The sequence below is a fragment of the Arvicola amphibius genome, chromosome 1 (genome assembly GCF_903992535.2).
Source record: "Arvicola amphibius chromosome 1, mArvAmp1.2, whole genome shotgun sequence".
NCBI lineage: Eukaryota > Metazoa > Chordata > Mammalia > Rodentia > Cricetidae > Arvicola > Arvicola amphibius.
In genome coordinates this window covers 142,758,270-142,786,253 of record NC_052047.1, presented here as the reverse complement: position 1 = coordinate 142,786,253, position 27,984 = coordinate 142,758,270, and the positions used below count along the sequence as shown (strand labels likewise).

The window sequence follows — 27,984 nt, the reverse complement described above, 5'->3', positions numbered from 1 at the left end:
GCGGGTCCTCCGGTCTGTGGTACTCAGGAGTGTATGGGCCCTGCTGGCTATGGCAGCTATCAGATAAGGACACTCACACTACATCCTTATTCCTGAAGAGAAATGAAAATAGCCTTCCACCCCCCCCCCCCCCGTTGTCAAAGTACCATATTGCATTTTTCTTTGAGACAGGGTCTCTCTACATAGCTCTAGTTGTCTTTCAAGAGATTCACCTGCCTCAGTCCCCAAGTGCTGGGATTAAAGGTGTGCGCCACCACCGCCTGGCCAACCATATGCTTCTTTTAAAAAGACTCGTTTATAACAACGTAGTTAAAATTAGGAATCTTTACTTCTTTTAAGCTTTATTTTTTTATTTTATATATGTGGGTGTTTTATCTGCATGCATTTCTGGTGCCTGTTGAGACAAGAAGAGGGCATGATTCCCAGGAACTGGAGTTAGAGCTAGTTGTGAGCCACCATGTGGGTGCTGGGATTTAACTAAACCCCAACCCCCTGGGAGAGCAGCCAGTGCTCTTAACCTCTGAGCCACCTTTTCAGCCCCAAGAATTAGCTCTAAGCCCAGTAGCTATTAATATTCTGGCCTGTTCTCTTGAGTTCTTTTCTTGGGGACAGTTGGCCAGAGGCTGAACACTGTTATGTGGATGGTGTGCACACCCATCTGGAACAGCCTTGCTGGAGTCCCGCTTGTGGTGTGCCTGTGAGTGTGAGGCCCAGCCAGGAGGAGAGGGTTGGCAGATCTGCAGTGTCCTGGATCCTGTGGGTATGGAAATAATAGTAACATGCTAGATTGTGTACCCAGGATCTCCACTGTGCTTTATAATGTATGGCATATAAAACCATATGACCTTTTTAAACATCTGTAACATCCAGAATTCTGAAACATTTCCAGTCATAAGGGTTGTAGGACAAGGAATTGTGGACATATAAGAAAAATTCTGTAGGCAGTTATTTATTGATGGACAGCAGAGACAAACAGTATTTTTGTATTGTCTGCCTGTGGTGGCTGTCTTTGTTTACACCCACACAGGGACTTCTGCAGGACAGGTGCTGATAGTGTATCAGGGTCCATTTCCCCATATTTTCACCAATACCAAAAGGACATGTTTTACTTTTCTGCCAGTGTGAAGTTAAGAATAGGTTTGAGGTCTGCTGATGTGGCTTAGCGGAGTACTTGCCTAGCGTGTACAAAACCTGGTTAGTCCCCACCACGTGTGTGAGAACTTATATGTGGCAGTGCTGACGGTCACTTTCTTTTGTCTTACCTCAGTTATAATGTCTAAAACATCTTTCCCTATACCCTTACCTATAAACCCCATTTTAGAACTATTTTTTAATATTTGTTCATGTGCATGCCAGAGAACAATTTGTGGGAGTCATTTCTCTCCTCCCACCATGTGAGTCCTGGGGATCAAACTCAGGTTGTCAGGTTTGGTGGTAAGCTCCTTACCATTGAGCTATTAAGGCCTTCACTCATTTTTTCTTCAAGAATTGTTTTTTTTTTTAAACCAGTTATCATAAAGTTCACTTTCAGAAGATAATCTTTTAAACCAGTTATCATAAAGTTCACTTTCAGAAGATAATCTTTTAAACCAGTTATCATAAAGTTCACTTTCAGAAGATAATCTTTTGGAGCAGTCTCACCTTTCTAACATCTATCATCTTTAAGATTTATTTATTATTATGTATACAGCATTCTGCCTGCATATATGCCTGCAGGCCAGAAGAGGGCACCAGATTTCATTAGAGATGGTTGAGAGCCACCACGTGGTTGCTGGGAATTGAACTCAGGACCTCTGGAAGAGCAGCCAGTGCTCTTAACCTCTGAGCCATCTCTCTGGCCCCCTATTCAAGAATTGTTATTGAAACTTTTTGGCCTGTCTTGCTAATTTAAATTTTTTTTTTTGTTTATGAGTGTTCACTTGTATGTATGAACACCCTGTGTCTGGTACCCAAGTACAGGGTACCCTGGAACTGGAGTTACAGACAGCTGTGAACTGCCATGTGGGTTTTAGGAACCAAACCCAAGTCCTCTGCAAGAGCAGCAAATGCTGTCTTAACTGCTGAGCTGTCTTTCTAGTCCCTTATTTTGCTTTTTTGAGGTGAGGGTCTTATGTAGCCCCCAGGTGACCTTAAACTTGCTGTGTAGCTGAGGATGACCTTAAACAGCTGACCCTCATCTCCACCTCTGACTGCTGGGATTACAGGTGCACCACTACCATACCTGCTCAACAACTGTTTTGTTTACATTTAAATCCATGATATATTTGAAACTTCTTTAGTAAAAGGTGAGAATTGACCTTTTCCCTCTCAAGTAAGAGCCAGGCACACCCCTTAATCTCCACATTTCCTAGCTGTTACTCTTGGTGCAGACATAAGATGGCAGCATTGCCCTTTAGGAAAGTGAGGGGACCTAGGAGGTGGGAGTAGCAGGATGGTAAGGGGTGCTTACTTTTCTATGCCAGGCAAGTATAGGAGAGGCTCAGAGCAGGGCCCAGGCCAAGTGGACAGAGCGGGTGAGAGAAGGAAGATGACTGAAGGCAGAACATGCAGACTGGGAGGAAGGATAGCATGTGGGGGAGAAGTCAGGGTTTGTGCTGGCACAGGAACAGAAGAGAGGCAGGCTGTAGATGGGAAGAAGTCACCCAGACCAGGGCAGGAACCTTTAGAAACAAAGTGGCAAGCTCTGAGTTACAGTGTCTGCCTTGTCTCCTGCCCCAAGGTACCAGTGGCTGTGAAGCTCAGTGTCCTGTTGGTTCATGGACACCCTGCCCTTCACACCCTGTCTTTCAGGTAGAGCCTTTTGCTAGCTTGTCTGAAGCAGTACAGAAGTCAGTGCCCCGACTGCTCATCAACCGAGACTTGGTGGGTCCCTTTGCTTGGAGTCCTCGCAGCAAGGATGTGGCCCAGCTGGGCGACGTGGTTGAGAGTGTGGAAAGGCTGGTGGGCCTCCTGGGCTGGACACAAGAGCTGCAGGACCTCATCCAGCGGGAGACTGGAAAGGTAAACACTCTGGGCCCAGTCCAAGAGTGCGTGTCCTCTTCTGGGCACTGACTTCAGTGCATTGGGTTTTAGGAGGATGGTGCTCCTGTATACTTGCTTTCTACCCCACAAATCACTAGGGCATCTTTCTGTGACCTAGGGGAGGGAGAGGACTGAGAAGCTGACATTCTCGGCACCCTGCATGGGACAGAGCTAACCAGGCATGATTTATTAATCAGTGTCATTATTCATTACAGCCACTGGGAATAGGAAGCCAGAGAACACTTTGCTTTTGAGACTTTATAGTATCTGTGACTCAGAAAATGATTTCCTATGAGAATTATGTTATATGTGTTTATTTTCTATAGTGGTACGCTAGCATTCAACCCCCAACTCTATGATTATAGACAAGAGCAGCACGGCCCAGAGGATTCCACCACAATATATCATTATCATAACTGATGTTCTGTTGTTGCTAAGATAGAATCTTAAGAAAATTCCAGCCCCTTATCTGTCTTGTGGCTCTGGGCCATGGCCAGCAAGCAGTCTCCTCATCTTCACTGGCAAAAGCTCCCAGCCTCTTGTGTTTAGTCTGAGCTCTTAATGAAATGGGCCAAAGAAAAGCTAGGACGAGCCTTGGCATTTACTGCTTCCAGAGATGAGATATAACCACCAGTATTATTTTTATCTTTTTGTTTCAAAATTTGGCTCTTAGGGCTGAATTACGCTGGTGCCATTTCTTGGAAAACAGTCTTTATTTAGCCACCCATGTTGTGCTAGGCCTTCTGGGATCCCTTTTCTTGTTCACTTTAAAGTATTTTACTTGACTTCAATGACTGCTCCAGGTCTGGGATGCAGCCTGTGTGTGTGTGAAGTTAACTGACCTCCTGTCTGTTCCAGCTGGATGGACAGGACAGATAAAACTATTGTCACCTGCGGGAAAGTCACACAGGAGGTCCTCTCCAGGGAGACATGCCTGAAAACAGCTCGGACACATTTACAAATCTGGGCCAAACCACGTGTGACCTGGGTAACGGTCTTCTGAAGCTGCTTCGGAAAGACTGCCCAGGATGTTTACCCTGGGGCCATGCCATCACACTGCAGAGGAGCTCCGTGTGTCCCACCACTGCTGAAGCCTGCAATGTAGAGTGCACCTTTCTGGCAGTGGGCAGCATGGCATGTCCATCCATTGCCAGACCAGGGATAGACATACTAGGGTAATCTAGCATGCCCTTCTCTACAGAGGCATCTTTAACAAACAAGCAAAAAAAAAAAAAAAAAATTATTTCTCGCATGAAATAAATTTTAGTATAAAACTTGGCATCCTTTCATTTGTATCTTCAGGACAGTAAGCGCTAACATATTTCAGGTAATGTGGGTGTCATCCTCTTGGGTGACAAGACTGAACTGACTCACCCTGTATTAACTCAGGCTCCTTTTCCTACAGACCCTCAGGAGTCCCATCTGCCCAGCCCTTGCTAAGCCACTTTCCGCTATCCACTCAGGCTTCTCCAGCAACGGTGCTATAACCAGTGGCAGGAATTACTCTGGGAGATCCCATGCATCTCCTATTTTTCCTGTCCTGTGTGCAGCTATGATTAAGCACAGCTGCTTCCTCCTCTGCTCCTACCCAGAGGATATAGTGCAGGCTGTTTCCCAGGCAGAAGTACCTCCTGTTACTGCACCCATTCTGACCAGGGCTGACGGGCAGACCAGCAGCAGATTCCAGGGAATGGGGCCTCCTATCCTTGTTCTCCAACAACAGCAGATGTGCCATGATCTAGGAAATCTTAAATTCTAAGAGAATGGAATTAGTTTCTGTTTAATATCCTTTCACCTGGCTACTTCACAGATATCCAGTCTTGTCCCAGACTCTCTTTAGTCTGTGCCTCAGAAATCTCAGATTTTACTTTGTCTTACAACCCTTGCCTTCACCAATCACACCAGTGCTGTGACTGACTGAGCTTTCAGCCAGTGAGGCTCAGGTATGTGAACAATGCAGCGGTGGTTGGACCAGGACCAAGAACCTAGAAGAGGCCACTGGTCCTGTGCTCAGTGGGACCACAAGTAGGAACTGGGGTGCTCTGTGTGTTTCCTGGCACATTTAAACAGTGAAACACAGCATATGCCCCACACATGGGCTCTGGGCTGGCACAGCCCAGACATGCCTACACAGTGTACACCCACTAAGTCACCACCCTCATACATGCATGTTCATTTATGTGCCAAGGCAGCTCTGCCCATGTCGGCAGCCACGACATATGCTTGGCAAATATCAAAGAAACAACTTCACTTGTGGAAATGAAGGGTGGCTTCCCAGTCTTCACAGAGTACGACTACCACAGTCCTAAACACAAGAAACTGGACCAAAGGCAAATCATGGATAGTGTGGGGAGTAAAGAGAAAGGCTCCCCTGCTAGAGAGAGTGTGGCTTCTCTAGGCAGCACCCCAAGGACACGTCTGGAAGCAGCACCAGGTCTGAAGGGGAGCAAAACCGCCGCCATCTTCAGTCAGGGTCTGAGTCGGGATCTGAGGACAGTTGTCCCTCCATAGCCTCACACATGGCATCTTGCAGAGAAGTGAGGTGACCTCGGGGACTCATCCCCATGGGTTGGATGACTCTGTGCCTGCAGGAAAGCACAGGGTGGCTGGGGAAGAGACCTAGTGTGCAGGGCAGGGGGTTAACTTAATCAGGCCCAGATCCTAACTGCCACCTAATTAGCCTTGAGATGTCAGGCAGCCCTCTGCATTTCTGTCCTCATTTTCATCATCTATAAACAGGACTTAATGCTAACTGTAGCCTCTTTTCTGGAGGGTTACCTGCAGGGCAAGTTATCTCAAAGTCTAATACAGCCTCACTAGGATACTAATCTCTGCTAAGCCAGTCTCCCTGGGCTCAGAAAACAGAATCGTTCCCATGTCTCCTAGCTACAAGTCTTCCTCACAACACATACCTGGAGAGCTTGTCAAACATGTTCACTAGCTTCATGGCCTCATGTTCCTTCTGCTCCTCTGTCATGCCTTCCATAGGATTGGGTGGCTTCTCTTCCACTCTTCCGGTCACAGGGTTGATGCTGCTCCCCAGGAATGGTGCGTGGGAAATGGGTTAGTGATGCTATAGGGAAAGTGGGGGCTATGTGGGGCAGGAGCTCTCCATCCTCACGCTTAGGGCTGGGTTAGCTAGAACCCACCTTCTTGGTTTTGGTGGTGGTGAGACTTCAGAAGGGAGATTCCCCTACCCGCCACTCCCGGAACAGCAGCAGACAGCTCTTGCCCAGGACCTTCTGGTTCCCAGAGAGCCCACTTACTGGACCTTACTACATTCAGTATGAACACAAGTGCCTGATTTTAGGTTTTACCTATTCCTCAGCCTGTCCTGTGTTCTACTGGCTCTGGTTGGGGGTAAGGATAAGGGAATGGGGCTATGGAGGAACCCAAGTGTATAACAGGGGCACACACCTGGCCTTGGCTTCCCGGTACTCCTCTGTGTCGGTGTCCTCATCCTCTGAGTACTGGCCCTCGGGCCGGCCCCCAGCCATGAGGCCCCTGGCAGCCAGGAGACCGGCAGCATTCCCGTAGCCTGTGTACTTGATGAATCGGGGCACTGAAGACCAGGGCAGAGGTCAATGTGTGAATATGGCTGAGGCAGGGAAGGCCTGGGGCGTGGGCTTCCCCAACTTACCACTCTCCGAGCATAAGACAAAGAGGAACTCAGCAGCTACCCTCTTCACATCTGTATCCAGGTGAGTCATGAGACGGACAAGCTTGTTTCGAAGTAGGTCCCCCACCTCAGGCCGCGTCTTCACATCCCTCAGAGGGGGCAGGACCTAGGGAGGCAGCTCTTCTGAGTGTTGGCTTGGAGCAGCCAGCGGCCTATCAAGAGGATCCAACCCATGTTCCCCAGCTCCATGTCCTTTTCCAAGTACCTGGGCCTTCAGGAACTTCCTGGCAGGACGGTGCATGCGGGCACATTCCGTCAACACGCTCAGTACAGGTGCCACACACTCCTTCAGCCTGTGGGTCTGCAGAAGGGCTGCTGTCACTGTGACATGCCCCCATGTAAGATGGGGGCACACTGAACCTTTAACAAATGGTTCTGGCAGTAAACTCTCAAGAGACCACGCTGCAGCAAGTTAGCTAAGGGCCAAAGGTAATGGTGCATATTTATTAGCTTAAGAAAGTATGGAAACACTAAACCAGTCCATGGTGGCACAAGCCTACAATCCCAGAACTTGGGAGGCAGGAAGATGAGACGTTTAAGGTCATCCTTGGCTACATAGGGTGTACGAAACCCTTAAAAAGAAAAAGGAATGGAAATAGGACTGACTGAAAAGCTGTGACTTGGGTCAAACAACTCACTTCTTTAAGACTAAGTGCTACAACTATAAACCAGGGCCATGAACAAAATAAAAAGCATCGGACGCTGTCTGCACACCTCAGGTACACACTGCCCTCAAGAAACAGCAAAAACAAACAATAGAATCCCTATTCAAAGTGCCTCATGGACAGCAAGCAGTGTACCCATTCCTTCCCTGCCTTCCCATTATCTCCCTGGAGCCCAAATCTAGCAGTTACGGCAATAGGAGCAGGCAGTCACAGCTAGCATGTTCAGCACCAGCTCCTTTGGCCTCACCCAGCTCATAGGTACTAAGTGCTCTCTGGCTCCTCAGAGATCTAATGAACCTCTCTATGGCTTTCCTGTGTGTGAGCTCTACAAGGATAGGCTAGACTGCCAGCTCTCTAAATATCCCAAGGGGTAGTGGCAGGAGTCAGGTAACCTTTGGTTACATCTCCTTAGGATACAGAGGGACAGCTGGGGGCAAGGGGTGGGGTGGGGTGTCACTCTAATCCCAGCGCTTGGGAGGCAGAGACAGGCTGATTTCTGAGTTCGAGGTCAGCCTAACCTACAGAGCGAGTTCCAGGACAGCCAGGGCTACTACACAGAGAACCCTGTACCTGTCTTGAAAAACAAAACCAAAAACATCCAGAAGGACAACTGATGCTGTCAGCTATGGCTGCCATGTATGAGGTCATTCGGAGCCTGAGGGTCACAAGCAGGAACCAAAGGCTCCAGAGAACCACATAGACCTTAAAGACAACATTCACCTTGGTAGACCCTGAGAAACTTGCTTTTCTTTGGTAATCAGCAGTGAGGCTCACACACATGCTGTATCCACAAGCTTCTCAGGGGCCACAGAGCACAGAGGAATGGTCCAAGTTAGACCACCAAGCCAACCTCCACTTGCCAGTACCAGTGGTGCAGAAACAGTAGCCACAACTGGGGCCAAAGCCCGTGGGTGTCCACACAGCAGGTCCACCACCTACCTGGTGCAGACGCTTCTCAAGGAAGTCAAGAAGGGCACTGATCACTTCCATGTTGATTCCCATGAACTCTAAGGATCCTTCGTGTAGCTCCAGGGCGAGAAGGACATCCAGACATTTGAGGGGCAAGTTCCCCAGGAGGTTCACCGTGTGGCTGGGGACAGACAGACACCTTGACAGAGTAACTCTTCAGCACAGATGTAACCCCTGGCTCCTTTCCTGGGGCACACAGGATATAGGGGACTGAAGGACAGCACTGAGGACTAGCGGCAAGGGTTAGATGGTACCCCACGCAAGTTTGGTGGGGAGACGGTAGACACTCAGCCTGTCCCAAACTGTCTGAACTGAGATGCCAGGCAATCTCTGGAAACCAAGGTCAGCTGAGGTACTTACTGGTCACCACCAGCAGAAGCAGGAGATCACACTGCCTTATAATGCCATGGTCACCATTGCCTCCACCTTAGCTCAGGGTTCCTGGGGCTCTCTGGAAACACACTGGTGGCCCAGTCCCCTGACAAAGTCATACTCTACAGGGTGACCTGGTGCTTCTGAATCACAGCTAGGGTTGAGGACTGCTGAACCCATGCCTAAGCACCCCCCCCACCCCCCGCGACACAGTAAGGCCTGCCCCTCACCCATGGAACTCCTCCGTGCGGTCTCCAGCAACAGCAACCATCACACAGTGCCGCAGAAGGGTCCCCAGGTACCGGTAAAGAGCAGCGTCTTCCTAACCAAAGGCAGAAAGGGGCTCTTGTAAGAAGGGGTTCCTGTTCCTGTGCTCCAGGGTCACCTAGAGCTGATCACTAGACTCTGTCTACAGCACACTTGGTGACTCTGGCTATCTGAAGCCTTGTGGAGAACATGTCTCCAGTCGGTGCACAACACAGCTCAGAAACCTTCCTTGAATTCCCTGCCTAGACGATCCTATTGTCCTTGCCATACCTGACACCCTGGAACTTGAGGCACAAAGGAAGCAAAAGCACAAAATGTCCCAGCTGAGCGGAGTCCCACCATGACTTTAGGCTACAGCTTACCTCATCCACCTCCCTCTTGACAGAGTCAAAGGTGATGTTAAAGAGCACTTTGAGGATTTCCATGGCCCGCTCGGTCTCCTGTGCCGGAAGTACCACTGGGGGCTTTTCTGTGGGGGCCACCCCCAGGGTCAGTTCCAGCGCATCCGTCAGCAGGCGCACGCCATCCAGCTCCTGAAACAGTTGCTGGCGCACATCAGTGCGAAGGGCTGTTAGCAGGAAGAGGAGCCTCAAGTCAAAGAACTGGACTTCGTGGGGATAGCTCCTTTTGCGGTAGAGTCCCACGCGCTCGGCTAGCCTCACCACCAGGCGAGCCTCTGCGGCTAGCATCTGTGCTGTCGGACTGCTGAGCAAGAGATTGCACAGGCATTTGAGAGCCTCAAGGAGGACATCCATGTCTGGGGGCTGTGGGATGGGCTCCTCTGAGATGGTGATGTCAGCATAGCAGGCTAGAGCGTGGAGGCTCTGGCGGCTGGCAAATGAGTCCAGGCAGCTGCGGTCTCGGGACAGGATTCGAATAGTCTGCAGCCAGGTGACTCGGTGTGATGGTGACAAGCCCTGCTCCAGGACGGAGACCAGCAGCTTTGCGAGTCTCTGTGGGGAGGGACAGAAGTGGTTCCACCAGGCCCTCTTCTTGGGGTAGCTCATGCCCGCCCTCGGAGTCCCCTGGGCCAACACCTACCTTCCTGTCCTCCTGTTGGGCATCATCGAAGGTGAAGCTCTGGGAGTGCTGCAGGGAGATCCAGTACTTAGGTCCACATGCAGCAGGTAGGACCTACGCTCAGAGCAGCCGGTCTGCTGCTACCTCTGAGGCAGCAGCCATCGCTCTGGACGTAAGGCAAAGTCCATCCTCGCCTCCCATACACCTGCCCCGCCACTGAAACACCCGAGGCCCAGCCCGCGACCCACCGCCGTGCTCCCTGCCACGCTCGCGCGCACACCCCAGCCCCGTTGCGCGCACACCGCTGCTTCCTCTCTCCATGAAATTTCCTCGGCGGCTGCCGGGTGCCTCTCACCTCCCGGTTGAACGACTGCAGAGCTTCGGTCATTGCGTCTTCCTCTCCCGTCTCCAAGGCATCCGCAACTGCCCGGGGCTCCATGGCCCCTGGCACCGGGTGCTGGAAAGCTTGGGCCGGGAAGACGCAATCGGCCAAACCCAGGGGCTCCGCCCAGGTCCGGAAGTCCAGCGTCCACGCGTGAGGGATGCCGGGAGCGCGGCCGAGCCGAAAGGGTGTGTGCGGGCATGGGGCGGGTCCCGGGCTGAAGGTGGAGCCCACCTGGCCGCGGTGGCCAAACAGGCGGCTTGTTCCCTCCCCTTCGGCCGGAGTGTCTGGCAGGCGTGGGGCGAGTAGGTGGGGGGCTTGGCCCGCGCGTGGACCGTCCCTCTTACGCGCTCATCAACGAACGGGGAGAGAGCTAAGGGAGCACTGTCCCCTGGCCGCTTAGTGGGCTGGGGTCGCACGCCTATTCACGCGGTCCCGACCCGCGAAGCTCATGCACGCTCTTTGGGGAACAGGGAAGGACAAGCACAACGACTCGGGCAGTCCGAAGAGGGTGGCTAGCTCGGCGAGGTGGCGCACGCAGTGAAAGGCAGAAGCAGGCAGATCTGTGATTTGGGGGCCGGACAGGGATACATAGTGAAACCGGCCTTAAAAGAAACAAAGAACTAAACCATCAAAATCATGTGGTTTTCCAAGGCAAAAGAAAGCTGCAGCGTGTGCGAGGAATGATCGGCGAGAAGTGAAAAAGCCCTGGAGAAAGCCACTCCCGTGGGAGGAGCCGCGGAGGGGCTGTCGCTGCTCGTCAGGGCTTAGAAGCGATCGCGCGCGCGCGCTGGGTAGTGAGTGGGAAGCCGGGTCCGCACGCCGCGTAGCTGAAGGCAGAGTCGGTGAAATGTACCCCACGGTGACACACAAGCCAAGCTCCAGTGGATGACCTGTCACCCTCTGAGCTGACCGGCGCTTGCCCCACGCCTACTCGGTGTCAGGCCCTGGCGTCCCCTTCGCCCGTTTCCTTCGATCCTGGCTGCCCTCCCCATCCTGTATCTCACACCCGGGCTTCGCGGCATCCCAGACAGCCGACAACTTTACTGAGCCGCTTCCGAGCCTCAGCTCCAGCTCAGTGCCCGAGCTCAGGCTCCGGGTAACACCCCCATCTCAGGACTAATCCTGCTGGCCAATCCGCGGGCCCGAATGCTGGTGGCCTGCCCTTCCCTTATTTACATTCCACAGAGCAACTTCATTTCTGTGTCTTCCGCGCCAGTCCCTTCTCCCGGAAGTTATTAAACCCGAGGCGGAACCGGAAGCCCCTTCAAGTGCTGGTGCCACGTCCGTCGCTGTGTTACCGAGTACCGGAGTGGGACCCTGGAGGGCACGATGGCTGATTGGACTCGCGGTGAGCGCATCTGAGGGTAGTAGGGATGGGAGGCGAGGTCCGGAGCCGGAGGCATCGCTCAATTCTCGGTGGAGGGACCTGCGTGGGGTGGCGCTTACGTGTTCTAGGAAAAACAGGTCTAGACTGCAACTGGCGCTGCCTTGGGACCCAGGCCTGGGCATGACATCGGTTTTGTGTGTGATTGGTACTAGGGGCTGGGAGCGGAGGGTCCAAATAGGGTTTTACTGATGTGGGGACTGAGTGCCACCTTTTACCTCTCTGTGCCTGTGTTCTGTATGCCAGGTGTGATGCGCGCCACACTCATGACTATGTAGTGATTGACAGGACACAGAAGTCCTTTCTATTAAAGTCTGGTCGCATGTGTTTGCTGGTGCTGCTAGCCTTTCCCATAGTTAGGTCACATCGAGGCTGATTTTTATGCTTCAGACCGGTGCCAGGAGCAGTTGGGAGGCGAATCTCACACACCGTGACCAGCATTCTTTATGTCTAGCTCCCGTCCATCGGAGTCAGGTTTCCACAGGCACAGCGCTCTGGAAAGGTCCCGTGTGGGTTGCAGAAATGGGCTCCGTAGCTTCTCCAGTGAGAGATCTTTCTTATACTTTTCTTGGAACCGATCCGACTGTTGTCCCCACACAGCCTTCCTGTGGCCTGTTTGGGTGTTCCATCCCCTACCAGAATTTACTCTTTTCCTTTGCGACCAGTCCCACACCCACAGATAGTGATTTCAGCTAAGGCAACGCTCATTCATGTTCAGGAACAGTTTACAGCAGGGTAGTGTAGATTGAGCCTTCTGGTTCCTCTGCCTGCCCTTGCTTGGACATGCACACAGGACATATGCTCACATGACCCATACTACATGCCTGACGGATAGATGGTCCACCTGTTGGAACTCAGGGTGGAACCTGCTAAGTTAGCAGACATGGGCTGAATCTCTTTAGCGGTCTCACCAGGCCATACTCCACTGCGATAAGGAGTCAGGGGCCACACTCGTGAGTGAATACTACCCTTGAGTCTCTCTTTTTGCAGCTCAGAGTTCTGGTGCTGTGGAGGAGATTCTAGACCGAGAGAACAAGCGGATGGCCGACAGCCTGGCTTCCAAGGTTACCAGGCTCAAATCGGTTAGTGATGGCCCTTTCCCTTCTGTGTGGTACCTTGGTGAGCGGGGCTAAGAGGGTAGGAAGGCGGCCATGTGTTGTCTGTGGATACACTGACGTGAGAGATGCCTCAGGTAATACCTTGACCTTTGTAGCCTTTTCTGGTGATAGGTTCCTAGCAGGGTTGTGGGGCAAGTCTGACTGGTCTGAAGGATCTGACTGTGCCCTCTCTATCTTCCAACCAGCTGGCCTTAGACATCGACAGGGACACCGAAGACCAGAACCGATACCTAGACGGCATGGTAAGCATCTGCAGTTCATGCAGTGGCAGTCAGCTATGCCCCCATGCTGTCTGCTCTCTGTCTCTACCCTACGATGCTGGTGTGGTTGGGTAGTGAAGGGTCCCACCTCTATGTGATCCTTTTGGGTCCCTCCTGCAGGACTCAGATTTCACGAGTGTGACTGGCCTGCTCACGGGGAGTGTGAAGCGCTTTTCCACAATGGCAAGGTCTGGGCGAGACAACCGGAAGCTTCTGTGCGGTATGGCTGTGGTTTTAATCGTGGCCTTCTTCATCCTCTCCTACCTCTTGTCGAGGACAAGGACGTGAACCAGTGGAAGCCAAGGGCAGCCAGGCTCTCCTGCCCTGGTGTCCCGGTATCCTGAAAACCTGACTACAAAATAGATTCCCTTGAAAGTATCATCATGGGTCATTCATCTTCCTAAGACGGGACGACTGCAGCTGCCTCTGTCATAATGAGCTCGTGTTGGCTTGTCCTGTGTATGAAGGAGGAAGAAAAGAAGCAAAACCCAACCCTTCTCCCTGGTGCTGGAGACACTGTTAGAGCCAAAGCCACGCTCTCTAAGAATGAGCCAGGTCTGAACAAAGCATCTATGAGTCCTGAATGTGCCCACTGTGATCAACAGCCTCAGAAGCCAATATCTTAAGGATCTTCTGTCTTGCTCTAACCTCTCAATGCCTAGTTAAGACCGTGTCTGTGTTCTTGAAGCATCTGGAGCTGACATTGAAAGGGGATATATGTCTGTGAGCCCTCTTCAAATGAATGTTCTTCAGGATGAATATGGCAGAAACTCCAGGCTGAGGCTGCTGATCCAGAACAGACCTGTGCAGTCCAAGAGTCAAAGCCATCCCCATGAGCTGTCAGCTGAAGGCAGACCCCAGGGAAGAGGCAAAGGTGTAGATAAAGGAGTGGACTGCGGCCCTTGTTATCGGCCGTGGACCTTCTGGGCCACGAGACTGTGTGTCCAGGAGCAGAGATGTGTGTCCTTGGGATTGAGAATCTTCTCAGTGCCAAAGATGTCGCCATCCCCAGGCAGACAGACTGAGAAATAGTATAGTGTGGACTTTCTAATTCCAGCAGTGCTGGAGTGGCCTTTCTGCCGGGATCCTTATGAAGCTGAAGGCCACCTATGGGAGAATTTGTAGCAGGAACTTCTGACCTTGTACCGAACCTGTGCCCTACCCTATTCAGCCTGTCTCCCTTGGTGTGGGGGGAAGCTTGAGCCACCTCCTTGTTGCATAACTCCACAGACTTGCCCCCCCCCCATGCTCTTCCAGTCCTCCCAGTCCTCCCTTCCTCCTTGGTCAGTCCCATTTGCACACAGCCTGACCTGTGGAGCTGGCAGGGCCAACGGTTTATGAGAGTCCAGCACTTTTTGTCTTCACATAAAATGTCTTTAAGGAATGAACCATGAAGTTCTGTGCCCTTTTCTGACCTTACTCATGTCTGTGTCTTCATCTCTCTGTCTCTCTCTCCCTGGCTCACTCACTACCCACCCATGTGGCTGTACCATGAGGCCCATCTGTCCAGAACCACTACCTCTGTCCACGTTCTGCCGCAGCTTGGCCTCTTGCCTGTAGCAATGCCTTGCTGTTGGTGTGCTGAGGATGCACTAGGCACCGCCCCTTCTTCCTTTACCGAGCAGCCTCTCTCTGCACACATTAACATTAGGCTTGTTTGACCCTCCCATTGTGTCTGCCTGAGTCCTAAACCTGGAGAAGTGCCTAGCCTGGCCCACCCTTTGTTTTGGCTCCTTCCCCCACCAGGTACAGCCCGCTCCACACTGCTGCTCTGCAGCTTTGCTGTTTGCCCCACACACTTCCAGCTTGTGCCTCATTCCTAGGCCTCCCACGGCAGGCGCACCCACCCCACCCCCCACCCACCCACCCCCGTCCCTGTCTCCCAGCATCCGCGGGCCAGGGCTGTGCTCTGCCCTCCGCTTGTCAGCAAGCATGTTAACAGCTGTCTGCATCCTTCCATCTGGACCCACAGCAGGCATGTTCATGCTTCAGCTTTGTCTCCCTGGAGCCATGGACTGCTGCCTTCTACTCAGAATGCCAGGAAACCGTTAAGCCCCAGGGTCCTTCGTTGTTTAGTTGTTGGGGGTAGTGGCTTGCTCTGCGTCTCAGGCTGCTCTTAAACTGTGTAGCCCAGGCTGGTCTCCAACCCATGATCCCCTGGCCTTAGCCCCCTGAATGATGGCATTGCAGGCATGCACATTCACACCTGGCTCTGCATTTGGGGTTAATGTCCTCTGGAGCAGCGTCTTGCCGTCCTCTGTGAGATACGCCCCCTACCCAACATGGCTAGTTTTCTCCCCAGGTCTCCATCCTGCTCCACCAGTCTCCACGGTCTTCTGCAGGTCTCCAGCTACACTGGGCATCAGGCTTGTAGCCGTTGTGACCTTCAGCTGTTGTTTCTTCTGACATTAATCACGGGAAGGGGGATGCCAACACCACAGCCACTGGGTCAGACCAACTTCCCGAAGGCCGTAACCATATCCCCCAACTCAGGCCTGCACACCTGGCGCTTCCCCTAAGGCGTGGGTGGGTCCTCAACACCAGCAAATCATCAGAAGGCTTTGGTGCCCAGTGTGAGGGACCGTGAGCATGGGCTACAAGGTTCTTCCTACAGTTGAAGCCCCTCGTTAGTAAAATCTTGGAGTCTTCCTTGTCCTCATTTCCCAGGAATTTGAATTATTTGAGCCAACCCTCGTCTGTGGCTGGCCTTGGGCATTGATGTCTTCTTTCTAGTCTTCCAGGGATTCCTTCTCTCGCTTGGGCAGGACAGCCACAGACCCACCAACTTCCATCTGTGTGGCCCCTCTCTGCCAATTCGAGAGTAAGGTGGTGATAGTGTTACCACCTCAGGGAGTGAGGGCAAATTGGCTGGGACACACGGGCTTGTGCAGGTAAGGTCCCCAGAGGTGTGTTGGATAAGGCCACTTGTTTTGCATGGACCTGTCTCAAAGTTGACGTGATATCGCACCCCTGCTTTCTGAAGCTGGGCCTTGGACCCAGGAGAGCCTCTGTAGTCCTTGTCCTCGGGCCCAGCTGAGATGCCCATTCTTGCACACATCCTCCTGCTGGCCGTGGGTGAGAAAGAAGCTCCCCTGAGATTCGTACGTAATAGCAGTAAAGAGATCATGCCGTGTTACATTGTTCCTGCGGTCAGAATTTGAGGCAGCACAGTGAAAATGACCGTGTGTTCTGCCATGCCCAGGCCTTCCTGGGACGTAGGCTGGAAGTGTGTCACTTCGAAAGCCTGCAGGCCACTGCTGACATGATCTGGATCCCTGGCTCTCAGAGAGAGCATGCGTGTAGAGAGGAGAACCTTCGAAGGGCAGTTGAGATGTCGGGTGGAACTCTGAACCCCAAGCCCTTCTACTTTCTCTGTAGGACCTCCAGAAGTCCAGGCTGGGAAGCCAAGACAGGGCCCCTCTGGACAAGTGTTGCCTTTTCCCCAAGATAAACCCTTACAAATCCAATCTGTCGTTTATTAAATAATTTGGACATGGCAGGAAACAAGGTTAACAAACGAGATAGTATAGAGAAAAATAACTTGTCAAAACTGTCCAAACTAGTGTGCCCTGTGGTGCAGGTTCAGGCTGGCAGTGGGTCCGTTGGTGAAGTGCCCAATCCATTGTCAGCCCAGCACATTTCTGAAGGAGGATCATGGTCAAGGGCTGATGGGAAGGAAAGGAGGCGCTATTCCACATCAACAACCAGAGGGGTCATGTAGTCAGAATGCTTGATGCCAAAGGTGACTATGGGGGCACAAGGCTTGTTCAAGTACACCTAGGAGGAGGAAGGGGAAGACTGTGAGGAGCATTCTCGGCTTGGGGCTGTAGTGAGGGGCTCGTTCCCTCCTGAACTTGGGGCCAAGGTTGCCAGTGTGAAGGCCATGCTGCGCTCAGTAACCTTAACTGTCACTGGGGACACTGGACTGGCATCTGGGGATAAGACTAGAAGCCAAGTTTCCTATAGCTGAAAGGTGACCATCAGGGCCACTGCTGGAAATCCTAAGGGTGCATGGTCCCCACTCATCCTTACAGGGTGCAGGCCCTCCCTACACACTGGCTCATTTCCCGACCCCTATCTGACCCCTGTGGTTCCTGGACCTTCTCAGGGCTGTGGGCTCCTGGTCCTGGCTTCAGGGTCTTATCCCCTGGCGGCTCCACCCGGGCAGCCATGGTGTACTGTGGAGCCTTGAACTTGGTCACTTGGACATCAGTCTGACGGTATGCTGCAGGACCTGGAGTCTGGAAGAAGAGAGGCCTCAGACAGACTTGGCTTTCCTAGGGCATGTGGCCCCAGAGGATAGGGTTAGGTGTGGGACCTTGATTCACCAAAGGCACTCTTAGGCTGTCTGCCAGCCATGGGAACACCGCCACGGGGTGGGATGTTCCTATCAGTCTCAGCCTCACTGTGGCAGTGGCATTTCCAGTGTGCCAATCTGTGTCCACTGCTGAGGGTCTGTGCAAGGTCCCTTTTTCCTGTTGGGACAGGATCCTCTTGGTCTTGAGGGCAGAGGTCAGGGACTAGTAAAAGTCAACTCCTGTAGTGCTACTGAGTGTTATGTGTCTGCTCCAGGGCCTTTGCAGCAGCTCTTATCACAGGTAGACATTTCCTCCCCTAAGGAGCTCAAGATCTCCCCCCCCTTCTTCCTTGCTTCCACCTTGTCCTCTATCTAAAATTAGTATTTACCCTCCAGGCAGTACACCACACACACCTTAGCTTGTTCTCAGTATCATTCCATCTCCTAAGTTGGTGTCCTGGCCCCTCCCCACCACTGACTGTAGCCCGAGCATGTAACAGGCACCCAGAGGTGGAGGGGACGCAAGAGCTCCAACAGGGCAGTAGTTGTCTGGGAATTCTTGGGTCTCGGGGGAGAGGATCAGACAGGTCACTGGGGCCAAGCTTGGTACTCAGTTGGGGTGATCCTTGCCTTGTGCAGGTCATCGCTGAAGCTGCCCAGCTTGCTGCGGCCCTTGATGGAGAAGGAGGGCTGGGAGACCTTGCCCACCGTGTGCGGCCCCATCACCACAGGCAACATGTATGCAGCAGGGCCTGTGGGTGATGGGGGAGCCTCAGGCTGTGACAGACCCGTTACCTCCTATCTGGGATACCCTCTACCTTAGGAAGTCCTCTGTGGGGCTCCCCTTCCTCCACCCCATGCTGGGACCCCAGCTCCCATCCTATCCATTGGCTGGGATGCGGCAGACCTGGGGTACTGTCTACTCGGAAGGTCTTGGTCCGGGCAGAGATGGAATGGCTGGGTGCTGAGTCGAACACATGCTTGGTAGATTTCTCTGGAAAGTAATCGCCTGGAGAGGAGGGAGGGTGTGCAGGAACAGCAAGCATTTGGGGGCCCTCCACCCGACTCCCAACACTTGGGTGCCCATGAAGGATGTCCCAACAGTTAAGACACAGGGCCCCTGGGTCCCAGCATTGCGGTTGAACAGATTTGGTCAGGGAAGTCTGCAGCAGAAATACTGGCGTCGGTGCTGTTTTCAAGCACTGGTGTGGACCTTGTCCCTGGACTCCGGGTAGAGTAGGACCAGTGGTTTTCAGGCTCTGCTGTGCAGGCCTGACGGTGTCCCCAGGAGCAGAAGGAATGAGGCTATCTGGCCTTCACATTTCAGGACTTGCCTATTAGGCCCTGGAGCAGGAGGCAGGGGTCACTCACCCGGGCCAGGGGTCAGCATGGTCTTGGTATGGTAGCGCCCCAGGATGGAGTAGGCGGGGCCAAGGTCCTTGCCAGTCCTCAGTATCTTGGGGTTCACACTGTAGCGGGGCCCTGGGGAGCAATTCTCCGCCAAGAGCATGGGGGCCCCACGGAAGCTGTAGGCTGGTGCTCGAAGTTTGGTGGGTGTGTGCTTCACAAAGCCTGTGGGTACAGGGGCTCAGGGCTGCTGGAGCCAGACATCCTCCTCCACCAGGGAGTCAAGGATTGAGGCCCAGATCCATCCCAGGCCACACCATTTCTGGCTTCTTCCCCTGTCCCCACCAAGCCCCAGGCCCTTAGGCAATCTTACCCGTGGTGGGTGGAATCAGGTACTTGGGTCCAGGACTGCTGTAGAGGGCCATGATGGGCCCCCGGGGGCGATGGGGCCTCCAATTGCCCACCCATACCTCCTCTGTCATGTTTGGCTCTGTCCATGGACAAGAGGGTGACCAGGTGCTGGGATGCCCTGTCCCATCTCATTCCTGGCCCTTATGTCCCCATTTCTGGTTCTGCTGATGCTGCATCTTGCAAGCCCAGTCCTTGCCCCAATGGAGACATGAGGGTCTTAAGCAGCTCCAAGCAGAGGGAGCTCTCCATTGGTGTGGTAAGCTAACCCTTAACCCAGCTCCAAGATATGGATGGGAGTCATGCCTTCAGGATAGGCCCAGAGGGGCTGCCCACTCTGGCCCTGCACTGACTATAGTCTTGGCTTTGGAGGAGCAAAACCAGGGAGAGAACCCTGGATGCAACTTTGCAAAGAGATGGCTGGCAAGGGTCAAGAGCTTCTTGGCTGAGCTGTGTCATGGGCAAGAAGGGAGCAATCGGGAGGCCTCACCTCCTCTGTGCAGGAATGGGCTTAGAGCAGCTTGGGACCCAGCCGCCTCACCGGTGGCCTATCCCCCTGGCGTCTGTGCCAGGCAGTTCCCTAAAAAGGAGCATGGAGAGAAAGCTTCCCTCTTTCCCCAAGTTTTGAGAACTGGGGAGGGGTCTCTGTTCCTGAGTTCTAGAATGCGGCTCTGTCCCACAAAGGAGTTCTAGATCACTGTGTGTGTGAGGGAGACAATGGCCTCTGCCTGAGGCATCTCATCAGAGCTTACCCTTTCCGAGATCCTGTCTTTAGGGAACCACCGCCCTCTCCAGGGACCTCCCCTCTTGGGGGTACCTGTATCTCCAGGGATCACATGCCTATCTGGAACTCCCACCTCTTTAGGGACTCCCATCTCTCCAAGGAGCCCCCAACCCTCTCTAGATAACTCCCCCTTCCAGAGACATTCCCACCTCTTCAGGGACCCCCTTATTCTCCAGGTTCTTTAACTCTTTGTGGTGGCAAGGTTGCAGGTTGTTCCTTAGCTTTTGGGGAAACAGGGAGACAGGTAGGCTCTGGCTGTTGGGGGTCTAGGAGTGCAGGGTTAGGTTGGAGACTGTGATGGACTTCCCTACAGAGGCCGCTCTCTCCTACACCTCCTCAGAGCCCGCTGCCCTTCCAGCTGTCCTGATGGCAAAGCCCAGCTTTCAGGACCCTCGGGTGCTCTTGCGAGCCCTCAGGGCTTCCCTTCTTGACCTCATTAGGTTCCTCTTGAGTTCTGGTTCAGTTCAGGCTCTCTTTCCTGGGGCAAATTTAGGGAGAGAGAGATTGTTTCCAGAGCTTCCAGGGCCTATGTGCAGCTGGCTGTGCTATTGCCTGATTTATTTATGCATAGCCCCTGAGAGGAATCACCAGCCACAGAGAGCCCTCAGCCTGATCCAGTCCTGCATTCCTGAATTAGGCTCCTCCACCTCCCAATTGTAGGCCCCATTCCTCCGGTGTTTCACACACTGCCCTGAGGCTGCTCTCACACATTGCTTCTGGGAAGTGACCCCACACAGGAGTCTGTATCTTGGTGTATCCCTCAGGGTGTCCTTGATAGGACATTTGTGTGTTCCTGTGTTGTAGGGAGAGAGAGAGAAAGAGAGAAGCCAGTGCCCGAGCTGCAGGAGGCTTTATTGATTTAACAGTTCGAGGGTGAATTGATTCATGAGGAAGCAGTGGTCTTGGCTCATCCACGGCTGCTTGTGGGGCTGGTCCCGTCGTTCTAGAAGCCAAACCGTGTCTCTCAGGCTTGCTTATGTGTCTTCTTGGTCATCTAGCACTTGCACCTGAAAGAGAAGTGTGTGGGGACCAGGAGGGCAGGTAACCAACAACCAGAGCCACCAGTCCCCGAGGCAGACAGGCCTGTTCACCCCAGTGGAGGAGACAGGTTATGCACACTGTGGTCTACCCCTCCTAGCACTCTGGGGAGCTGTGTGCAGATGCACCGCCTATGTGGGACATAATCCTTGGGAGAAGCAGGACTAAGGGACTTCAGAGGCTTCTCTGTGAGGTCCCCATAAGTTTGCTGATGTAGGTCTGGGGGGTAGGTGGGTGGGCATGCCATGCACTGGCGATCAGGTACCAGGCATGGGTGGGTCTCAGGAGAACTGCAGGCATTTGGAGTTGGGAGTCCCAGCCCAGTTACCAGCAGCTTGACCAGTTGTTCCTTATGCACAGGCTGCAGGCCGTCGATGCAGGACTTGAGCTCTCCCAGGGCTTCCTTGGCCATATCATTGACATTGTACTTGCCCAGGGGCCCTTCATAGAGCTCTTCTGTGGTCCCCACCAGGAGCGTTTGCAGGAATTCCATGAAGAACTCATTGTCATCCTCTGCGGTGCTCGGCCCTGCATGGCGAGGGGGATATAGAGCCAAGGGAGGGACTCACTCTCCTTCGCTGTCTGTCCCACATCTTCCTGTCACTTCCCGGACCCTTCCCCATTACCACTAGTGGGAGCTGCTGTGGTTTCCCCTCTATGAGTTCCTGACCTCATCAGGGAAGAACAGCTGTGCCCTGATGCAGGGGATTTCTTCCCCTGGGCTAGCTGGATTCAGAGGGCCTGGGCAAGTTGGGTTGAGCCAGGGTGGGTGACGGTGTCCTTGGTGGTTGGTTAGTGTTAGGTCAGGGTGGGGTGGGCTGGGACTGGGATCAACAGATTCCCCTGCTCTTTGCAGTTGGGGGTCTGTGATGCAGAAAGGCGTTATCCACCTGGTGCCAGGATTTCGGTCCCTTGGGGCCCCTCATCTTCTGGAAGTGCCAGAAGTAAGGAAGGCCTAGACTTACCCCAGATGCAGAGCAGGGTTAGAGCCACCACCAGCAGAGCGCTGCTCCCCTTCATGGTGACAGTCTCAAGAACTGCGTAGGGGATACCAGGCTTTTATGCTTCAGCAGGTGGCACCTTGCCCAGGGGCGGACCATATCTCTCAGGACCTGTCAGGCCAACTGGGCCAGGCCTGTCACTGTGCTCCACCAGGTGCCAAGAAGTTCCAGGCTTGAGTGGATCATAAGGGGGCTGTTGGCAAACGAGTCGGGGTAAGTGGAATACATCCCAGACAGGGCGAACCAAGTGCCAGTTAGTTAACAGAGAGGAGAGCCAAAGGCCATGGGTGGCCTCCAGGATGCAGTGACAGGTTCTGGGACGGGTCCAGATCTTTCTTTGGGGTTGGGACCCCCACCACCACCTCTGCTTAATGAACTGCCTAGTTCTAGTCTGCATTTGGAGAGGGGTAGGCTGAGGCCATCCTGCTCCTATAGGCAGGAGAGGAGCCTGGACACATGAGGTCAGAGAGGTGGGGGCTTTCTAGGGTTGGGGGGACCCAGGGCCACTGGAGGTCTGAAGTTGGAGGCAGTGTCCAACAGAGGTAGGTTGGCTCGGCGGAGTTGTGGCTGGGCGGTGTCCTGCCTCTCTCTGCTATCCTCTGCTGCCACCTGGTGGCCTAATGGTCTCTCCTACATGGTGCTGGTTGCAGATACTGCTCAGACCCAGGAGGCCCCTTCTTCAACACAGAATTCTCCCTCTATCCACATCAGAGCCCTAGTATCCCATGTCTGAGCAGGGCATCATGGTGTTGTTCCCTTGCTTAGTTTCAGCCTTGTGTATGCTCTGCCAGACGGCTTTATGCCCTTCAATGTCAGTAGTTCCTGCCTTTCTTAGTCTCCTGTTCATAATGAATGTTTGCTAACCTCCTGCTAGTATGAAATTAATCTATAGTGATGGAACCTATTTATGTGTATAAGTCTACAAATGTGGGAGCGAGCCCCTCCCCTCACACACACCCTGCCAGTACCCTGGTTCTGCTACGGTTGTTCTGGATGTTCAGCACACGAACCTGAACTCGTGGACACGGCGAATCAGATGATCAGGTGCAAGGCTTCAGTCACCGGGAGGCTGGAAAGCCTCTCTCCATAGGGGAGACGGACGCAGCACCTCCAAAGGCTCATGATGTTCAGATTGCGATCGTTGACACCGTCGTTTGCACCCTGTGTGATGGCTATACCCCGAGTGGAGCTGATCCTGAGGGGTGTTTCCTGGTGATCTTGGGACATGAAGATGCTGGAATTGTGGAAAGCGTTGGCGGAGGGGTTATAAGCTGAACGCAGGTGACACTGTCATATCCCAGTTTACTTCCTACAGCGTAGAGAGTGCAAATTTTGTCTGAATCCTAAAACAAACCTTTGCCAGAAGACAAGAGCTGTTCAGGGCAAGGATTAATGCCAGATGGTGCTAGCAGATTTACCTGCAAAGGAAACTATTTTTCTTTTTTAAAAATTCTGTCTCCACAGCTTTTATTATTCTTTTTTAAAATTTCTTTATTATGTGTACAGTGTTCTGTCTGCATGTCTGCCTGCACACCAGAAGAGGGCAGCAGATCGCATTATAGATGGTTGTGAGCCACCACATGGTTGCTGGGAATTGAACTGAGGACTTCCGGAAGAGCAGCCAGTGCTCTTAACCGCTGAGTCATCTCCCCAGCCAGGAAAGTCTATTATTCATTTCATGGGAACCAGCACCTTTTCCAAGTACGCAGTTATGACTGACATCTCTGTTCCTAAAATTGAGTCTTCAGGGCCTTTGGATAAGATCTGCCTTCTTGGTGATCGCATTTCAATTGCCTATGCTGCTACGAATACTGCCAAGGGTCTGCTGTTGCAGTCTTTGGTGGTAGGGGAGGCGTTGAAATTGAGTGATCATGGGCTGGAAAGTGGCTGGTGCAACATGGATCACGGTGTTGACATCAATAAAGATAAATTTTCAGCTGGGCGGTGGTGGCGCACGCCTTTGATCCCACCACTTGGAAGGCAGAGGCAGGTGGATCGCTGTGAGTTTGAGAGCAGCCAGGACTGTTACACAGAGAAACCCTGTCTCGAAAAACCGGAGGAAACAAAAAAGTAAATTTTCAAAGGCTGAAGAATCTGGAGCCTCTGAATGTATTAACCCACCCAGGAAGTACTCAATGAGATGACACACGGTAGGGAGGGGGACAGACTACTCCTTTGAGGTACCCACAAGATGAAGGTCATGAGAGCAGCCCTTGAGGCAGCCCACAGAGGCTGGGAAGTCAGTGTGGTGATTGGCATAAGTGCTTCAGGCGAAGAAATTGCTGCTCATCCATTCCGGCTGGTGACAGGACACATGTGGATAGAAAAGCATAGAGTGTCCCAAAGCTGGTGGTGAAAGATAAAAGTCGATGAATTCATGACTGGCAATGAGTCTTCCGGCCAAACTGACAAAGCCTTTGGCCCGAGGCAATGTGCTCGCGCGCGCGTGTGTGTGTGTGTGCGCACATGCGTGCGCATGTGTGTGTATGTGCATGCGTGTGTGTGTGTGTATGCACGCGCGTGTGTGTGTGTGTATGTGTGTGTGGATTTGGACTCTTATAAAGATGTAAATTGAGAAGAGAGCACTGCCCATCCCATACTTTTCCTGTGATCAGATAGGAACAGACAGAAGATTTGCAAGCTAACAACAGCCTCTCAGACTTCAGATCCTACTGGAAGGAATGTTGTAATTAAGGCTTCAATCAAGGACAAGGCAAATAGTCAAAAGTTGGTTTTCTGAATTCTCCACATGAATAACTGCTGCTCACTAAGGAATATTTTAACCTAATAAAATACTTTTGGAAAAACACACGTGGGCGCGATTGTGCAATGCAGCATCTGTCAGCAGAGTCAGTGGGAGAGCTGACCGGGTTCCTTCCTGCCTTGCTGTGGAGTTCACCATGGGTCATCTTTAAAGTGTGGCTCTGAGGGCCACATAGATGGCTTAGTGAGGGACCTGATGTTTGATCCTCGGAACCCACGTGATGGAAGAAGAGACCTGACTCCTGCAGTAGCATTTCCGGGGGCTTGATCTGGATATCTGTTTGGAGGAACCCCCCCCTCCCCCAGATCTGACACAGAACTGGCTCTTTCACAGACTCTCTGGCTCAACTTCTGTCACTTTACACTGTCCCAAGCGGGGGCTGCAAGTGGAACAAGCGGCCCCCTGGCCTGCCTCTGTCACTGGTGTCCAGTCTGCAGTTATTCCTCCTGCACACTAGACCCTCGGCAGCACGCGCGGGCGGACACGACCCTGCAGGCTTTCTTGCTCTGAGCATTTGAGAGTTTCCCAGCTGCCTGTCCCTGTTTACTCCTCTCGTCTTAGTGTAGGTGACAGCATTGCCCTAATCCGCAACCTCATACCCTAAACACTTGCCCCTTGACCCCTCTCCTCCTGTGGACTGTCCTCTATCTCTTCCGGCACCGTGTCAGGTTGTTCTCTAGTAGTGGACACTGTGCAGTGGCAGTCCCCTTCACATTCCATCTCTGACCCTCTGACTCGGAAGTTGTTTGGGATCACTTCCTGGCCCGCATCACGTCCAGACACTTGTATTTGTTATATCGCCATCGCAGTAACTCCTTGGCTGATGCCCCCACCTCTGGTACTGTCTTGTACTAGTGCTGGTTGGTTTTGTCAACTTGACACAAACCTGGACAAATCTGGAAAGAAGGAATCTCAATTGAAGAATTCTCTCTATCAGACTGACCTGGAAAAACCTGCGGGGTATTTTCTTGACTAATAGTTGATGGGGGAAGGGTCAGTCCACTGTTGTTTTGAGACAGGGTCTCTTTCTCTGTAGTCATGGCTGTCCTGGAACTTGTTATGTTGACCAGCTGGTCTCAGACTCACATAGATCCTCCTGTCTCTGCCTCCTGAGTGCTGGGATTAAAGGCGTGCGCCACCACAGCCCAGAGCCTTATGGAAATTTTAACATCATTAAAATACTGAGGCTATGAACCAAGTAAATTACTCTATGCTGTTAATAAGTTGGGATCAAACTGGCTTTGTTCACAGAAACACTCATTCTCCAGCTAAGTGGTCATCTTGTAGAATGCTGTCCTCCGAGCATAAACATCATCACCACCTTCATGGGAAGCAGCGATGACCATTCATGAGGGGTCCTGGAGGTTGGCCCTGTTGGCATTCCCTCCTAGAAGGAAGGGGTGAGGAGATCTCAGCTACCCTTCCCGTCCTTCCTGCCAGCTTTATGCAACTCTGTCCTATTTACATGTGGCCTTGTGGCGCTAGAATATATAGAGAGTGGAAGGTTAACCTATGGGGTAACCTAATGGGGAACTTGTTGGCTGCTAGCTCTCATAGTACCATAACGGTTCATCTCCGATTCGGCAGTCATTGCTTTCTGTGGCAGTCGCGGGTCTGGTACATTCATGGGCCCGCGGTTCTGACTAGTGGTGCCACACTGATAAGAGTGACTGTCAGAATGAAGGAGACAGTGCACCACCTTAGCGCTCAAGAGTCTCTCCATAGTGGGAATAGTTAGCTTTTCTATCTCTGTGCTAAAACACAGTGACCAGAAGCAATGTGGGACGCTTGGGAGCCACCGGCCTCAGCTGGCTGGATGAAGCTCGGTGACACGGAAGACTGCAGTGAAGTCGAGGGCGCTGAGGGCTTGGGCCATTTGGTTTTTCTGAGGAGGACAGAATGGTTATTTTAAGATGAACTCAGTGATTAAGCAGATGCCATTAAACCTGAGGCCTGTATATGGTGGAACATAACCAGAGGACTCTAAAAAAAAAATGAACAAAACATTTATCCAAATTGAAATGTGTAATTGCTTATTAAAATAAACTTTTTGAAATTAAAAAAATAAAAAGAGTGGGGCATGGTGGATCACAACTTTAAGCCCAGTTCTCAGGAGGCAGAGCCAAGGCGGATCTCTGTGAGTTCAAGGCCAGCCAGGTGTGGCAGGCCTGAAGCGAAGGAGCAGAGCAGAGCAGCCCCAGAGGATGTGGCCTGCACCTGCTGGGAATCACTCAGCCTGGCATGTGGGCTGGTGCCTGGTGCAGGCCTCTTTCCTGCCACCGCTTACAGGTTTGCCTATTGTGGTACACTGTGGTTCTGCTCCCTGTTGTGTCCCTCCCTCACCATGAAAGAAACACTAAATATTATTTAAAAACTGTAAAGCTCTTTATGACAAGCAATTTCAATCTTTTAATATCTCCCAGCTTGTAAGACTTATGCAAAATTTTAAATCTCTACCTTAAAAGATTTTTACAAAAAATTTAAAAAATTTTTTCCAACCTGATTAATCCCTTATCTCCAAACCTAGTAAACCTTTTGTTAATACAAAGGCCCTTTTTGCTCTAGTCCTGTAACTTGAAGGGCTGGCCCTTTCTTTCAGTTCCTTTGCACTGATTAAAAAAAATAACAAAAAACCAAAACCAACCAAACCAGCTAACATGAGGACAGTGAAGATGGACCCAGCCCAATAGGGAAAAACCCAATACTCTTTGATTAGTAAAAAACCTAAGGAATTCCTGGCTTGGTGAGCTTGCTCTTCTGCTTTGTGAGTGGCACAGCCTTCTGATCAGAAATGAAGCTTTGCCTCGCTGGAGGGCTTTAATTCGAGTTGGGACCCTGGAACACATATACTGTGCACTAGAGAGAGGCTGGGCTCAATCCTCACTTGTTCCTGAGGTGGCCGCTCAGTGTCTGCCAAAGGATTGACCAAGAGCAGCAACCTCACAAGGATGGCTTAAACCAAACTTTAATTCTATGGGGTGGAGTCCCACATTTGGAGCCATGTCTAGACATTCTATCACTCCCATTTTTCAGAGTTCTGGATACAGGCAATGCCTTCCATTGGTTTCCACAATCCATGCTGCCCAAACAGGCTCTCAGCTGTCAACACACCAGTTTGGGCCCTGGTTCTCTCATTGTACCTGTCCCTCAGATCCTGTACCTGTCCACAAAAAGCAGGGCCATTTGCTGGGTGTATGGTTCTTAG

At 52.3% G+C, this 27,984-nt stretch overlaps 5 protein-coding genes and 1 pseudogene across 14 annotated transcripts in view; 3 read left to right on the top strand and 3 right to left on the bottom strand.

Annotated features, from left to right (window-relative positions):
• Sirt3 (sirtuin 3) overlaps positions 1-4,295 on the top strand; it is a 28,702-nt gene extending 24,407 nt beyond the window's left edge. For all 8 annotated transcript variants that reach the window (XM_038320675.2, XM_038320711.2, XM_038320696.2 and 5 more), the window contains 2 exons: positions 2,791-3,000; positions 3,880-4,295. In XM_038320675.2, coding sequence (XP_038176603.1) covers positions 2,791-3,000; positions 3,880-3,900 — 231 coding nt within the window. In that variant the 3' untranslated portion in view covers positions 3,901-4,295. The remainder of the gene's footprint in view (positions 1-2,790; positions 3,001-3,879) is intronic.
• Ric8a (RIC8 guanine nucleotide exchange factor A) lies at positions 346-11,518 on the bottom strand. Of its 2 annotated transcripts, none has more exons than XM_038320652.1 (10): positions 10,349-11,518; positions 10,015-10,062; positions 9,336-9,926; positions 8,937-9,028; positions 8,305-8,455; positions 6,906-7,001; positions 6,662-6,806; positions 6,439-6,583; positions 5,934-6,053; positions 346-754 (listed from the first exon to the last, which is right to left on the bottom strand). In XM_038320652.1, exons 1-10 carry the CDS (start codon positions 10,430-10,432, stop codon positions 634-636), a joined length of 1,593 nt encoding a protein of 530 aa, XP_038176580.1. In that variant the 5' UTR covers positions 10,433-11,518; the 3' UTR covers positions 346-633. The 2 variants fall into 2 exon arrangements, with proteins under 2 accessions (XP_038176580.1, XP_038176573.1); XM_038320645.1 differs by lacking the exon at positions 346-754 and adding an exon at positions 3,183-5,606 and having other exon boundaries at positions 10,349-11,493.
• Positions 10,726-14,528, top strand: Bet1l (Bet1 golgi vesicular membrane trafficking protein like). Its single transcript, XM_038320734.1, has 4 exons — positions 10,726-11,726; positions 12,753-12,844; positions 13,066-13,122; positions 13,261-14,528. Exons 1-4 carry the CDS (start codon positions 11,708-11,710, stop codon positions 13,426-13,428), a joined length of 336 nt encoding a protein of 111 aa, XP_038176662.1. The 5' UTR covers positions 10,726-11,707; the 3' UTR covers positions 13,429-14,528.
• Positions 14,529-16,827: 2,299 nt separating this feature from the next.
• Positions 16,828-19,266, bottom strand: Odf3 (outer dense fiber of sperm tails 3). Of its 2 annotated transcripts, XM_038315358.1 has the most exons (6): positions 19,158-19,266; positions 18,809-19,009; positions 18,345-18,446; positions 18,068-18,189; positions 17,241-17,381; positions 16,828-16,917 (listed from the first exon to the last, which is right to left on the bottom strand). In XM_038315358.1, exons 1-6 carry the CDS (start codon positions 19,264-19,266, stop codon positions 16,828-16,830), a joined length of 765 nt encoding a protein of 254 aa, XP_038171286.1. The 2 variants fall into 2 exon arrangements, with proteins under 2 accessions (XP_038171286.1, XP_038171294.1); XM_038315366.1 differs by lacking the exon at positions 17,241-17,381.
• A 1,541-nt stretch (positions 19,267-20,807) lies between these two features.
• Positions 20,808-22,034, bottom strand: Scgb1c1 (secretoglobin family 1C member 1). The gene is made up of 3 exons (XM_038317614.1): positions 21,980-22,034; positions 21,343-21,542; positions 20,808-20,983 (listed from the first exon to the last, which is right to left on the bottom strand). Exons 1-3 carry the CDS (start codon positions 22,032-22,034, stop codon positions 20,951-20,953), a joined length of 288 nt encoding a protein of 95 aa, XP_038173542.1. The 3' UTR covers positions 20,808-20,950.
• Positions 22,035-22,298: 264 nt separating this feature from the next.
• Positions 22,299-27,984, top strand: LOC119800264 (annotated as a pseudogene).

What these genes read in the sequence shown, in the direction of transcription:
- Scgb1c1 (XM_038317614.1), bottom strand. Translation starts at nt 22,034, where the DNA reads ATGAAGGGGAGCAGCGCTCTGCTGGTGGTGGCTCTAACCCTGCTCTGC. An exon ending in AACCCTGCTCTGCATCTGGG is followed by an intron (nt 21,543 to 21,979) that starts GTAAGTCTAGGC and finishes CTCGCCATGCAG; the next exon opens with GGCCGAGCACCGCAGAGGAT. An exon ending in AACAACTGGTCAAGCTGCTG is followed by an intron (nt 20,984 to 21,342) that starts GTAACTGGGCTG and finishes CTTCTCTTTCAG; the next exon opens with GTGCAAGTGCTAGATGACCA.
- Odf3 (XM_038315358.1), bottom strand. Translation starts at nt 19,266, where the DNA reads ATGACAGAGGAGGTATGGGTGGGCAATTGGAGGCCCCATCGCCCCCGG. An exon ending in CCTGATTCCACCCACCACGG is followed by an intron (nt 19,010 to 19,157) that starts GTAAGATTGCCT and finishes CTGTACCCACAG; the next exon opens with GCTTTGTGAAGCACACACCC. An exon ending in GAGCCCACAGCCCTGAGAAG is followed by an intron (nt 16,918 to 17,240) that starts GTCCAGGAACCA and finishes TCCTCCTCCTAG; the next exon opens with GTGTACTTGAACAAGCCTTG.
- Ric8a (XM_038320652.1), bottom strand. Translation starts at nt 10,432, where the DNA reads ATGGAGCCCCGGGCAGTTGCGGATGCCTTGGAGACGGGAGAGGAAGAC. An exon ending in TCAAGAGGGAGGTGGATGAG is followed by an intron (nt 9,029 to 9,335) that starts GTAAGCTGTAGC and finishes GCCTTTGGTTAG; the next exon opens with GAAGACGCTGCTCTTTACCG. An exon ending in TACCGGGAAGCCAAGGCCAG is followed by an intron (nt 6,054 to 6,438) that starts GTGTGTGCCCCT and finishes CCTGGGGAGCAG; the next exon opens with CATCAACCCTGTGACCGGAA.
- Bet1l (XM_038320734.1), top strand. An exon ending in AGGTTACCAGGCTCAAATCG is followed by an intron (nt 12,845 to 13,065) that starts GTTAGTGATGGC and finishes TCTTCCAACCAG; the next exon opens with CTGGCCTTAGACATCGACAG. An exon ending in ACCGATACCTAGACGGCATG is followed by an intron (nt 13,123 to 13,260) that starts GTAAGCATCTGC and finishes TCCCTCCTGCAG; the next exon opens with GACTCAGATTTCACGAGTGT.